Here is a 14,786-nt window from a genome sequence, read left to right as displayed (position 1 = left end):
AAACATGGAACATTATGGACACTTGACGCCTACATGTTTCAGGTCTATAAGTAAAGGTCACTGATGTTAGAGCTGAAATGTGTAGGTGTTCAAGTGTCCATGATGTTCCCTGTTTGGCTTTAAAGGCACACAATAAAGTCTTTTATGTTATGCTGATTATTTCTCTTTGACCTGTTGAGAAGGTAACCATTGATAAAAAAGGATATGAGAAATGCATTTTCATACATTCCTATGTACTTTCAAAGAAGAAAATATCAATGTTGGAGTAATGATTCTAATGTTTTTCTCGTTGTTTAAAGATCTATGAATGGATGGATGAAATCAAAGAAACACATAAAGAACTAGTCACATTACATTACCTGGGGTCAACCTATGAGACAAGACCCATTTACTATATTAAAGTAAGTCATCCTCATGCTTTGCAGTATTAAGGTAAATTAAGGTAAATTAACCTTTAGGCTACATTCACACGTCCGTGGTGTGTTGCGGACCCGCAAATTGCGGGTCCGCAACACACCAGCCCGTCAACCCCATAGAAATGCCTATTCTTGTCCGCAAGCTGCGGACAAGAATAGGACATGCTCTATCTTTTTGCAGAGCTGCGGACCCAAAATCGGGGCCGCGCTCCGCAATTGCGACTGCAAGACAGCACACTGTGTGCTGTCCGCATCCATTCCGTCCCCATAGAGAATGAATGGGTCCGCACCCATTCCGCAAAATTGCGGAAAGGATGAGGACCCATTTTGCGGACGTGTGAATGGAGCCTTAATGGGAATCTGTGACCAGCAACATCACATCAAACAGTTTGCATAGACCCATAGCTGTGGGTGAACAAGATCCATGTGTCCATGCAGATTAAACTGTAGTAAACTGTACTCGTTTGAAGTAATTACAATTTACTTGATTTTTCCAACTACGATATAATATTTTTTTTTTTTTTTTTTTATTTCATCTAATACACAAGAATAAATTAAGAAATTACATTACATATTATGATTAAAATTTTAACCCAACTCCCACCTCCCCTCTACAGGGCTGCAGGAAAAAAGAAGGGAAAAATAAAAAATAAAAAATAAAAAATAAAAGAAGCCTTTTCTTAATTATGGTATCTGCATTTGCTACCCATTGAGCAACCACGGACTCCAATAATCATTAACCAAATACACCAAATCTGATGATATGGCTTGGGATTTTTCTGCATACTGTACATAAAATTATTCATTTCGTGTTCCCAAAGCTGCATCACGTGTCGGAGCTAAAGTATCATGGGCTCTGGTGCAAGAGTCCAACTTAGACCCCCTTCCCTCAGTACTTTGTGGCAAGGGGCAGGGGAGCACATAGCCTTCCTGCTTCCTGAGGCAAAAACTGCACATGCCAAATTCTTGACCTTACCCCTTCCCTCCAGCCAGAAGTGTAACTGGGCCCCAGGGCAAAACCTACAACAGAGCCCTCCCAGCATGCACTTTCTATAATACCAGTGTTTTCTTATACGGTAGAAGAGTCTTTTAACCCCCTCAGGCTCCTGGGCCTGGTAGCAACTGCTACCTCTGCACCTCTTTATAGCTACGCCCCTGCAGGGTGAAATTTCTTCCTTCCAGTTTAAAGTTATTAATTTCATAGCAACTGTCAGCCCTTACAGTACATTCTTCTAGCTTTTCTTTAACGATCCAAGTGTCATTGTGGTTTCCAATACAAATGTTTCGGGTCTCTTGACACCTTCATTCTAAATACTCTTTCTGATGTATCTAAAATATTAGTCCAATAGTGATGCAACTTTGGGGAACGCCAAACCATATGTATTAAATCTGCATTCACAACTTTGAATCTTGGGCAAAATATTTCTTTCTTACACTACTTATATACTTTTGGTATATACAGATGTAGCAGGGTTAACACACAAACTCTTAACTCAAATGTGGAGTTGTGACACTGTACCAGATTTATTTTGTACTACTTTGCCATAAATTTTTTATTTTTCCTCTGTCAAATACGTCAGCACTCACTTCCATCTTACATTACTTAAATCACTAAAACCTTGTCCTCCCTCATTATATTATAGTGTTGATCAAGTACCAAAGTGCTCGGGTGTTTGGGTGCTCGGGTCAAACACCTCAGGATACTCAGGTGCTCTACCAAGGACCCGAGCACAATGGAAGTCAATGGGAGAACCCGAGCATTAACTCAGGCAACCCCTGCTCTGAAGAGGGGAGGGTGTCTGGTTCACATGAAAAGGTCAGAAATTGATAGAAACACCACTAAATTGTTCGGGATCAGCATGGGGAGGATGTCTGGATGCATCTTGGACTCCCAGGTCGCTGCTTGAAAAGATGTTGTCTGAGTAGTACGCGCCACTTTTACAGACTGACACTAATACGTACAAAACGGAAGATAAAATCGATTTTAGAGGAAAAATTGTTAGGAAACATTCTTTCCTGCATATTTACTTGTATATAAAGTGAAAGTGCTGCCAAAAATTGCAAGGAAGATGCACTCCGATACAACCTGTATATCACATAATGGAGGGCCTCATTCACAGTGTGGTACAATTGTTCAGGTAGTGGGACTCCTACACTCATAAAGCCTATGCACCAAGTGAAGGGGCTTCCAAAAATTCCAAGGAACTGGCACTCCAATATACCCTTTAATACACATAAAGGAGCATCATACACCCTTGAAAAATTATGATTGATAGCCTGCTGGTGACCCTCAAAAACATTAGGAGCAAGGGCCTGCTGATGACCCTCTAAAACATTATGGGTGAGGGCCTGCTGCTGAGCTGACCATCTAAAACATTAGGGGTGAGGGTCATCTGCAGAGCTGACTCTCTAAAACATTAGGGGCGAGTGCCTGCTGCTGATCTGAGCATCGAAAAAATGATGGGCAAGTGCCTGCTGCTGAGCTGACCATTAAAAAAATTATGGGCGAGGGACTGCTGGTGAGCTGACCCTCAAAAACATTATATGCTAGGGCCTGCAGGGGAGCTGACCCTCTAAAAGATTGTAGTTGAGGGCCTTCTGCTGAGCTGACCCTCTAAAACATTATATGCGAGGGCCTGCAGCTAAGCTGACCCTCTAAAAGATTATAGGTGAGGGCCTGCTGGTGAGCTGACCCTCTAAAACATTATATGCAAGGGCCTGCAGGTGAGCTGTCCCTTTAAAAGATTGTAGGTGAGAGCCTGCAGGTGAGCTGACCCTCTAAAAGATTGTTGGTGAGGGCCTGCTGGTGAGCTGACCCTCTAAAACATTATATACAAGGGCCTGCAGGTGAGCTGATCCTATAAAAGATTGTAGGTGAGGGCCTGCTGGTGAGCTGACCATGTAAAACATTATATGCGAGGGCCTGCAGGTGAGCTGACCCTTTACAACATTAGGAGTGAGGGCAGACTAATAAGCATGTTGATATGATGGAAGAAGAGGAGGACGAGAAAAGGAAGATTGAACCATATAACCTTTTTTGTGTTGGAAGGGGTGCGTGGGAATATAGTGTATTCAGTACATTATAAAAAACACATTTAAAGTGCCTTTATGTTCAGCCGCTTTCCTCTGGTGGAGTCGAGAAGTCAGGGGCAATCCAGGCCTTGTTCATTGCGATAAGTGTCAACCTGTCAGCATTTTCAGGTGACAGGCGGATGTGCTTATCAGTTATTATGCCCCCAGCAGCACTAAATACATGCTCTGACAAAATGCTGGCAGCAAGGCAGACCAGCACCTCCAAGGCATAGAGCGCCAGTTCATGCCACATGTCCAGCTTGGACACCCAGTAGTTGTAAGGCACAGAGGGATCATGGAGGACGCTGACACGGTCTGCTACCTACTCCTTCACCATCTTTCAAAACTTTTCTCTCCTTGTGATTCTAGGCGACGCATCAGGGTGAGGGTGGTGGCGGGGTGTCATGAAACTGTCCCAGACCTTGGAGAGTGTTGCCTTGCCTGTTGGAACTGCTGTGTGTTCCCCTTGTTTCCCCTCCTCGGTTGCCCAAGGAACTACGTACTCTGCTGCCAGCATTGTCAGCTGGAAATTTTTGAAGCAATTTTTCCACAAGGACCTTCTGGTATTGCACCATTTTGCTCATCCTCTCCACCACAGGAATGAGCAGGGGTCGAGAAGAGTGAACAACCAGTAATCGTTGTTGTCCAAAATGCGTAGAGCAAGTGGGTCACGGGAAAGGTAGCCTAACATAAAGTCCGCCATGTGTGCCAGAGTCCCAACAGGCAAGACTTTGTTGTCGTCATCAGGAGGATGACTCTCAATCTCCTCATCCTCTTCCTCGTCTTCTGCAAATCCATGCTGAACAAATGGAATTAATCTTCCATGGGTACTACCCTCTGTAGCGGAGGCAACCGTCTCCTGCTCCTCCTCCTCATTGAATTTGCGCTGAGAAGACGAACTGAGGGTGGTCTGGATATCACCCTGCATAATGTCTTGCCCCATTTGCGCCTCTTCCACATGCAAAGCATCATCCTTAATTGTGAGCAGCGAGCGTTTGAGTAGATACAGAAGTGGGATGGTTATCGCCGCTCACCATCTGTGTTGATTCCTCAAAGTTTCTTAAAACCTCACAGAGGTCAGACATCCATGCTTACTCCTCGCTTCTGATTAGCGGAAGCTGACGGGTAAGGCGACAACCATGTTGCAGCTGGTATTCCACTACTGCCCTCTGCTGCTCACAAAGCCTGGCAAACATGTGGAATGTGAAGTTCCAGCGCATACTCACGTCGCACAACAGTTGGTGAGCTGGCAATTGTAAGCGCTGCTGCAATGTTGACAGACCAGCGGAATCTGTCGATGACTTGCGGAAATGGGCACACGCGCGGCGCTCTTTCGCCAGTAGCTCAGGCCAATTGGGGTAGGTTTTGAGAAACCGCTGAACCACTAAGTTGAAGACGTGGACTAGGCATGGGATGTGTGTGAGCTTACAAAAATCCAAAGCCGCCACCAAGTTTGGCCATTATCAGACACAACCATGCCTGGTTCTAGGTTGAGTGGCGAGAGCCACAGCTCAGTCTGGTCTCTTATTCCCTGCCACAGCTCTGCGGCGTTGTGCTGTTTGTCCCCTAAGAATATCAGCTTAAGCACGTCCTGTTGACGCTTCCCCACTGCAGTGCTACACTGCTTTCAGCTACCGACTGATGGCTGACTAGTGCTGCAAGAGGATAATTCCGAGGTGGAAGTAGAGGAGGAGGCAGAGGAGGAGAAGTAGGGGTTGGAGCCACTAACATAGGTGATGGCGAAAACCCTGATGGAATTAGGGCCCGCAATCCTTGGCGTCGGTAGAACCTGTGCCATCCGCGGTATGGCTCGCTCCCGGCCTCCACAAAGTTCAACCAGTGTGCCATCAGGGAAATGTAGCATCCCTGGCCACAAGCACATGTCCATGTGTGAGTGGTTAAGTGGACCTTCCCATTAACTGCGTTGATCAGGGCACGGTTGATGTTACGGGACACATGCTGGTGTAAGGCGGGCGCGGCACACCTTGAAAAATAGTGGCAGCGAGGGACGGCCGCTGACATCACGCTGCGGAAGGCTTTAGTGTCCACAAGCCTAAATGGAAACATTTCCAGGGCCAGTAATTTGGAAAGTTGCGCATTTAGTGCTATGGCATGTGGGTGGGTGGCTGAGTATTTGCGCTTGCGTTGAAATGCCTGGGGTAAGGACATTTGTACACTGCGCTGGGACACGGAAGTGGATGTGGTCGCTGATGGTGCTTGCGAAGGTCCAGGTGCAGGCAGGAGGCATCACAGGTGTTGAATTCCTTCGAGATCCATGCCTCATTCATTTTTAGAATTGTGAGGTAGCCCACACTGTCGTGAGCTAAACGACTGTGCTTATCGGTCACGATCCCTCCTGCTGTGCTGAATGTCCTTTCGGACAGGACACTCGGACAGGGGCAAGCCAAGAGTTCCATGGCAAATTGTGCCAGCTCTGGCCACAGGTTAAGCCTGCACACCCAGTAGTCCAGGGTTTTATCGCTTCTCAGAGCGTCCACATCGGCCGTTAACTAGAGATGTCCCGAACTATTCGCCGGCGAACATCGCTTGTTCGCGTTCGCCGCGGCGGGCGAACATATGCGATGTTTGGTCCGCCCCCTATACGTCATCATTGAGCAAACTTTGACCCTGTACCTCACAGTCAGCAGACACATTCCAGCCAATCAGCATACCATCCCTCCCAGACCCTCTCACCTCCTATCAAAAAGCAAGGACAGCATCCATCTTAGATTCATTCTAAAGCTGCAGTGTTAGTGAGAGCAGAGGGAGTGCAGCTGCTGCTGATTTAATAGGGAAATCGTTAGCTAGACCAGTGTTCTGTGTCCACTCCAGTCCTCAAAGACTCATCTGATCTGCTGTAAGGACAGCGTCCTGACATCACCCCAAAAAGCCCTTTTTAGGGCTAGTACATCAGTCTGCATTTTTTTTTTCTCTGTAATATAATTGCAGTTGCCTGCCAGTGTGTGTCAGGCCCACAGAGTGTACTGTGCCCACTACTCATATCTGGTGGCACAGTAGCTTGCAGTTAAAACAGTAAAACAATTTTTTCTCTGTAATATAATTGCAGTTGCCTGCCAGTGTGTGTCAGGCCCACAGAGTGTACTGTGCCCACTGCCCACCACTCATATCAGGTGCCACAGTACCTTGCACGCATAGTACCACTAATCTAAAAAAAATGACAGGCAGAGGCAGGCCACACAGGCAGAGGCAGGCCACCCCGCAGGGGCCGTCGTGGTTGTAATGCTGTGATTTCCTTTGGCCCTAGAATAATGCCCAGTGTTCAGAGGCCACGTACCCTGAACTCGAAAAGTTCTGAGGACATAGTTGACTTGCTAACACAGGACACCCAATCTTCTACAGCTTCCGCTCGGAACCTTGATGCACCATCCTCCTCCAGCTCAGCTTCGGGCACCTCTCAAGTTACCACTCACCCGCCTGCCGCCACCACCAACACTAGCACCACAGCCGCTTCACTTGATCTGTCAGAGGAGTTATTTACACATCAGTTGGAAGAAATGAGTGATGCGCAACCATTATTGCCAGAGGATGTAGATAACAGGGATATGTCTCAGTCAGGCAGCATTACACACATGGACGTACGTTGTGATGATGATGTTGTACCCGCTGCTGCTTCCTTTGCTGAGTTGTCAGATACAAGTGAAGCGGTTGATGATGACGATGTGTCCGTGGAAGTCACGTGGGTGCCCGCTCGAAGAGAAGAAGAACAGGGGGAAAGTTCAGATGGAGAGACAGAGAGGAGGAGGAGACGAGTTGGAAGCAGGGGGAGGTCATCGCAAGGAGCTAGTGGCACAGTCAGACAGCATGTATCTGCACCCGGGGTCAGGCAGACAGCACGCCAATCAACGCATGCTGTTGCCACCACCAGAATTCCATCATTGCAAAGCTCAGCAGTGTGGCATTTTTTTTGTGTGTCTGCCTCTGATAACAGCGATGCCATTTGCAACCTCTGCCAAAAGAAACTGAGTCGTGGGAAGTCCAACACCCACCTAAGTACAACTGCTTTGCGAAAGCACATGATCTCACATCACAAACGCCTATGAGATCAACACATGATGAGTACAAGCAGCACACAAACTCAAAGCCACCATCCTCCTCCTGGTCCAGCATCTTCAGCCACGTCAACCACTGCTGTCCTCCTTGCCCCCTCTCAACCACCCGCCACTCCGCCTCTCACCTTCAGCAGTTCCTGCTCATCTGCCCACAGTCAGGTGTCTGTTAAGGAAATGTTTGAGCGTAAGAAGCCAATGTCACAAAGTCACCCCCTTGCCCGGCGTCTGACAGCTGGCTTGTCGGAACTCTTAGCCCGCCAGCTTTTACCATACAAGCTGGTGGAGTCTGAGGCCTTCAAAAAATTTGTAGCTATTTGGACACCGCAGTGGAAGGTACCCAGCCGAATTTTTTTTTCACAAAAGGCAATCCCCAACCTGTACTCTATTGTGGAAAAGAAAGTCATGGCATGTCTGGCACAAAGTATTGGGGCAAGGGTCCATCTGACCACTGATACCTGGTCTGCAAAGCATGGTCAGGGCAGGTATATCACGTACACTGCGCATTGGGTAAACCTGCTGACGGCTGCCAAGCATGGAATGCGTGGCTCTGCAGAGGAGTTGGTGACACCGCCACGACTTGCAGGCAGGCCTGCTGCCACCTCCTCTACTACTCCTACTCCATCCTCTTTGCTAACCTCCTCGTCTGAGTCCTCTTCTGCTGCTGCGTCTTGCTCCACATCAACTGCACCCCCCCCCAGCTCCCCAGGCGCTATTCCACATCCCGGATATGACAGTGTCACGCAGTCTTGGGGTTGACTTGCCTGAAATCAGAGAGTCACACCGGACCAGCATTCCTGTCCGCCCTGAACGCACAGGTGGATCAGTGGCTGACCTTGTACCAACTGGAGATCAACAAAGTGGTGTGTGACAACGGAGGCAATTTGTTGGCGGCATTGAATTTGGGCATGTTGACACATGTGCCGTTCATGGCACATGTGTTGAATCTGATTGTACAACGCTTTGTGCATAAGTACCCAGACCTACAGGACGTCCTCAAGCAGGCCAGGAAGGTGTGTGGCCATTTCAGGCGTTCCTACACGGCCATGGAGCACTTTTCCGATATTCAGCGGCGAAACAACATGCCAGTGAGGCGCTTGATTTGCGACAGCCCGACACGTTGGAATTCAACACTCCTAATGTTCAACCGCCTGCTCCAACAAGAAAAAGCCATCAACGAGTATTTGTATGACCGGGGTGCTAGGACAGCCTCTTCGGAGCTGGGTATTTTTTTGCCACGTTACTGGACGCTCATGTGCAATGCCTGTAGGGTCATGCGTCCTTTTGAGGAGGTGACAAACCTAGTCAGTCGCACCGAAGGCACCATCAGCAACATCATACCATTTGTTTTCTTCCTGGAGCGTGCCCTGCGAAGAGTGCTGGATCAGGCCGTAGATGAGCGTGAAGAGGAAGAGGAAGAGTTGTAGTCACCATCACCACCAGAAACAGCCTTATCATCATTGCTTGCCTCTACCTGCGGCACCGCTGGAAGAGGAGTCTGAGGAAGAGGAGTCAGAGGAGGAATGTGGCTTTGAGGAGGAGGAAGACCAACCACAGCAGGCATCCCAGGGTGCTCATTGTCACCTATCTGGTACCCGTGGTGTTGTACGTGGCTGGGGGGAAGAACAGACCTTCAATGAGATCAGTCAGGACGAGGAACGAGACATGAGTAGCTCGGCATCCAACCTTGTGAAAATGGGGTCTTTCATGCTGTCGTGCCTGTTGAGGGACCCTTGTATAAAAAGGCTGAAGGAGAACGACCTGTACTGGGTGGCCACGCTACTAGACCCCCGGTAAACAGAAAGTGGCTGAAATGTTACCGAATTACCGGAAGTCGGAAAGGATGCAGCAGTTCCAAAACAAGTTAAAAAGTATGCTTTACACAGCGTATAAGGGTGATGTCACAGCACAATGGGAATCTAACAAGGGAAGAGGTGAAAGTAATCCTCCTCCTACCACGACCACGCCGGAAAGGATAGGACGCTTTACAGACGTGTTGTTGATGGAGGACATGCAGAGCTTTTTAAGTCCTACGCATCGCCACAGCCCTTCGTGGTCCACCCTCAGAGAACGACTCGACCGACAGGTAGCAGACTACCTCGCCTTAACTGCAGATATCGACACTCTGAGGAGCGATGAACCCCTTGACTACTGGGTGTGCAGGCTTGACCTGTGGCCTGAGCTATCCCAATTTGCGATAGAACTTCTGGCCTGCCCCACTTCAAGTGTCCTGTCAGAAAGGACCTTCAGCGCAGCAGGAGGTATTGTCACTGAGAAGAGAAGTCGTCTAGGTCAAAAAACGTCTAGATTACCTCACCTTTATTAAGATGAATGAGGCATGGAACCCGAAGGGACTGACCGTGGGGAATGCATTTGACTAAAAAAGGCCTGATGAGATGACTTGGGCTATAAATGGTCCACACACGTCTGTATTTAATCTCTGCATGCCAGATGACTTGCGTGACTTCTCCGCCACCAACTAGGGTTCAAGCCGCAATGTTTTAGTGCACTTTCTGCCTGGAAAACATAAATTGCAGCGGCTGCAACAATACCTAGTTTTTCAGGCATGTGTACATGCCTAATTTTCTGGCCTCTGGTGCTGCACTGTGGCTGCAAAAACAAAACAAAAAAAAAGGCACATACATGTGTCAATTCCCCTTCGTGATTGTTACCTTGTTGTGGTGAAGGGGCTTGCGTATCACAATGAAGCGATTACCTCTATGAGTGAGTTGGCAATAGCAATGTTGGCACACCCCAGATGATTAGGTCGTTGCTTCATTGTGAACAGACCAAAAGCGATCGGCTGGATAATTATGCATAGAAAAAACATAAATTTTCTTTGTGATCATCTAAGGTGATCATTAAAGCCTACTAGGCCAACAATGGGCACACACTGCAGAATCATTGTTTTCTGGGTGACTTAACTGTCACTGAACTACCTCAGCACGACCATAGGCTTTGAAAAACCGCCATCGCCTGCAATCTCCCAAACGTGCGCACGAGCACAGTCATCACTACACCAAGATTGATGCATAGAGGAATAAAATTTATGTCATGAGTGTGTCAACTATTGACAACTCTTTGCGGTTGTCTAAAATCTATTCGATACACGTCCCCTGATAGGGGATGTAACAGGGATTAAACTGATAAGAATAGTACTACTTAACACACCACTCATATAGGGTGGCACAGTACATTGCACGGCGCACGCGCAGTGCCCCAAATTGGAAGTAAGAGGACCGACCAAGCATCTTTTTCCATCTCCCGGTTCCTAAAATCTATTCCATACACCGGCCCCTGATAGGGGACGTAACAGGGATTAAACTGGTAAGAACAGATTTTTTTAATTAAAAAAAAAGAGGACAGCCTCTGCGGAGCTGTTTTTTTTTGTTGGCTGCGTTACTGAACGCTCATGCACAATGGCTGTAGGCTCATGCGTCCTTTTGTGGAGGTGACAAACCTGGTCAGTCAAACCCAAGGCAACATCATCAACCTCATCCCATATGTGTTTTTTCTGGAGCATGCCCTGCGAAGAGTGCTGGATCAGGCCGTAGATGAGCATGAAGAGGAAGAGTTGTGGTCACCATCACCACCAGAAGCAGCCTTGTCGTTGTCGATTGCTGGACCTGCGGCAACGCAGAGAGAGGAGTCTGAAGAAGAGGAGTCAGAAGAGGAAGGTGGCTTTGAGGAGGTGGAAGACCAACCACAGCAGGCGTCCCAGGGGGCTTGTTGTCACCTTTCGGGGACCCTTGGTGTTGTACGTGGCTGGGTGGAGGAAGAGACCTTCAATGACGTCAGTGAGGACAAGGAACGGGACATGGCTAGCTTGGTATCCAACCTTCTGCAAATGGGGAGTTTGCAGTTGTGCAAATGGACTGTTTGCGGTGGTTTGCGGTGCGTTAAATGGGGAGTTTGGTCTGTCACTGTGAAGCGGGCGTAACCCTTACACTACCTGATCGATACAACATCATACCTGATGTTTTAAAACACGTTATTCCAAACAATTTAGGAATGTTAGGTGATTTATGCCCTTTATGGATTAAAACCCGACTCTGCGTCGACTATGTAATTTTCCATGGGAATTTTGCCATGAATCCCCCTCCGGCATGCCACAGTCCAGGTGTTAGTCCCCTTGAAACAACTTTTCCATCACTATTGTGGCCAGAAAGAGTCCCTGTGGGTTTTAAAATTCACCTGCCTATTGAAGTCTATGGCGGTTCGCCCGGTTCGCGAACATTTGCGGAAATTCGCGTTCGCCGTTCACGAATGGAAAATTTTATGTTCACGACATCTCTATTCCTGTCGTCTTTCTCTCACACTTCGGTCGAGTCGGACTGCTAGGGTCATAGACTCTTCAAGAGTCTCTAGGAGCTGATAACTCACTAGTAGGTCTTTTAGATTATCAGATAGGCCTGACCTGAATTGACACTTAAGAGCTGGCTCGTTCGATCCTGAGGGAACACACCACCTTCTAAATTGGGTGCAATACTCCTCCGCAGAGAGGTTGCCTTGAACCCAGGGGCGTAGATAAGGGGGGGATAGGGGGGTTCAAACCCCCCCAGAGTGTATGTCCTCCTAACCTGCCAGAGAACGGCCCGGGCGTGCCGCTGCCTGCAATAGCGATGCGGCAGTGCGGCACACAGAGAGGTGATGGAGGCTGAAGGGCGGGCAGCACCTGAGCACACCCTAATCACACCCCTGTGCTCCGCCTCCTGCACTGTCGCCTGCCAGCCCCGCACTAGTGTCTGACCGGCGACCGCACAGATGGTAACTATGACACAAAGACACATACTGTAGACAGTGTATTCAGTCCACCCCCACTACTCCTGTGCTCCGCCTCCGTGACTCCGCCTCCCGGCGTCCGGCCACGTAACGTCACTCACTCCAACGTCACGCGCCTTCTCCACTTTCATTAATAAAGTGGGAGGAGCATGCGCCTGCATCGTGACGTAGTGAGTGACGTCACGTTACGCTGCCGCCGGCCGCCTAGTTTTAGTGTTTGAAGAGCGGGAGCCAACCTGTAGCCTATCTGGAGTCCTGACAGTCCCAGTCCCAGTAAGTTAGTGATAGATTATTAGATAGTAGTAGTACATATACTTTGCACAAGTAGCTCACTTAGTCACTTACATAAGGAACGGAGGGTCCGTCTTACAATAGGGACACTGTCAGGGACACTGTTATGGGGGGGGGAGATATCTGTGGATGTGGATGATGACTCTTATAATTTGAGAAAGCTGAACCCCCCTTCCCCAGGAAAAAAAATTATCTACGGCCCTGCTTGAACCAATGCTTTCAGCGCAGTTTCGGCTACCAGAGCCCTGTCTAGTTTATCATACAGGGTACCCAGAGCCTGAAAAAAAACCTCTACTGTGGTTAAACAACTAGCATCAGGGGGTAAAGAAAAGGCCCACTCCTGGTGATCCCTCTGTAAGCGGGAAATAACAATGCCCACCCGTTGGCTTTCCGACCCGGAAGACAAGGGGCGTAAACTAAAATACAATTTACAGCTCTCCTTAAAGGAGTGAAACTTCCTCCGATCTCCAGAGAAGGGTTCTGGAAGCTTGATCGGTGGCTCCATATGAGTGCTCAAGTTCGGACCAGAGGCCTGAGGAGCAGCGGCATCTTGTCCTATTTCTAGGGAATGAATCTTCTCCCCTAGCTCCTGCACCATCTGCGTCAGGTTTGACACATGCTCAGTCAGGGTCACTAGAGATTTCATGGTACAGTGGTTTCAGTAGGCCTGTTATTCTGTAACGGTCGCGTACACACACACAGGGGGAAGGGAAGTGACCACTGCACTCCACCCTTACCCCTGGCCCTGCCTACTTGCCTCGTGAGTCCTAATGACAGGGGACAACTGGACGGCAATCCCTAGCTTGGAATAAGTGCTGGGAGGACAGACCAGACAAACAACAGAATGTGAACGGACCGAGTCTATACCAGGAAAGCTACGAAGTACAAATAGAGCAAGCAGAGAATAGTCAGGAGAAGCTGGGGTCATAAATACCAGGAGAGTCGTGAAGTACCAAAGGAGTCAGCAGAGGATCGTCAGGAGGAAGCCGGGGTCAGAATACCAGGAGAGCAGCAAAGTACACAAGGAGCAGGCAGAGGATCGTCAGGAATTCAGCAGGAGGTCAGTACGCCAGAAAATACAAAGTCGCAGGTGGAACATAAATAACAGGCAATCTGTGGCCAGCAGACTGCCTGTTTAAATAGGGAGCCAGAGGGGTCATGTGATGTGGCCGCTGAGTGATCAGCTCGGCGTCAGCCCTAAAACCCTTCTCATGAATGCGCATAGATGCACGGGGCGCGTGCATAGTATTATCAGGAGCGCGGGCGACGCTGGACGCACTGATGATGCGTGCGCGCTCCGGACGTGCCCGCCTCCTAGACCGCGCCATGACACATATGCCCCGTAGCAAATGTGTAAACAGTGCTATTTTTGTAAATTTGTTTGTTGCTTGTAGAAATTGACCGACAGCTGGTGTATTAGTAGATAGGTGGATCTGTTCCTAAATGGAAATATAGAATCGGCTCCCTGGAAAGTTATGTGCCGCTGCTGTCGCTCTTAAATAGTGTCTTAGGACACAGTCTAGTCTCTATGGCCAAACGCTTCCTATTTCTGAAAATGCCATTTTGCTCTATACCTATTGTTTTCTCCGTCTCGGGTTTGTGTGAGTAATCTGACATAAGGACTTTTAAGCTGTCAAAATTAACAAGTCTAGTGTTAGCGATGTTGAGAGGTATACCCATAGATAGATAGATGGAAAGATAGACTATAGATAGGTAGATGGAAAGATAGATATATAATATTGATAGATAGAAAGATAGATAGATAGATAGATAGATAGATAGATAGATAGATAGATAGATAGATAGATATATAGATAGATAGATACATTTTAGATAGATGGGGTATATGGATGTATAGATACATAGATAGATAACAGATTGATGGATAGATATATGTATAGACTTTATATTAGAACATGTCCTGATATGTCTGTAGATAGACAGTTTAGATAGATAGATAAATACATACAGTAGATAGGTAATTGATACATAGATATGTAGATAGAAATATAGATAGATAAATGTATAGAATTTAGATGGGGTATACGGATGTATATATGCATAAATAGATAATAGATAGATAGATAGACAGTTGGATAGATAAATGCATAGATAGATAACAGATAGATAGATAGATAGATAGATAGATAGATAGATA

The 14,786-nt window shown here is 47.7% G+C and overlaps 1 protein-coding gene across 1 annotated transcript in view; it reads left to right on the top strand.

Annotated features, from left to right (window-relative positions):
• LOC121008786 (carboxypeptidase O-like) overlaps nucleotides 1-14,786 on the top strand; it is a 278,938-nt gene that overhangs the window by 59,844 nt on the left and 204,308 nt on the right. The window contains exon 4 of the mRNA XM_040441480.1: nucleotides 300-401. Within this exon, the coding sequence (XP_040297414.1) occupies nucleotides 300-401 (102 nt within the window). The remainder of the gene's footprint in view (nucleotides 1-299; nucleotides 402-14,786) is intronic.

Source organism: Bufo bufo, chromosome 7 (assembly GCF_905171765.1).
Source record: "Bufo bufo chromosome 7, aBufBuf1.1, whole genome shotgun sequence".
NCBI lineage: Eukaryota > Metazoa > Chordata > Amphibia > Anura > Bufonidae > Bufo > Bufo bufo.
Note: the sequence above shows the minus strand (reverse complement) of the source record. Positions and strands in the feature narration are given on the sequence as shown.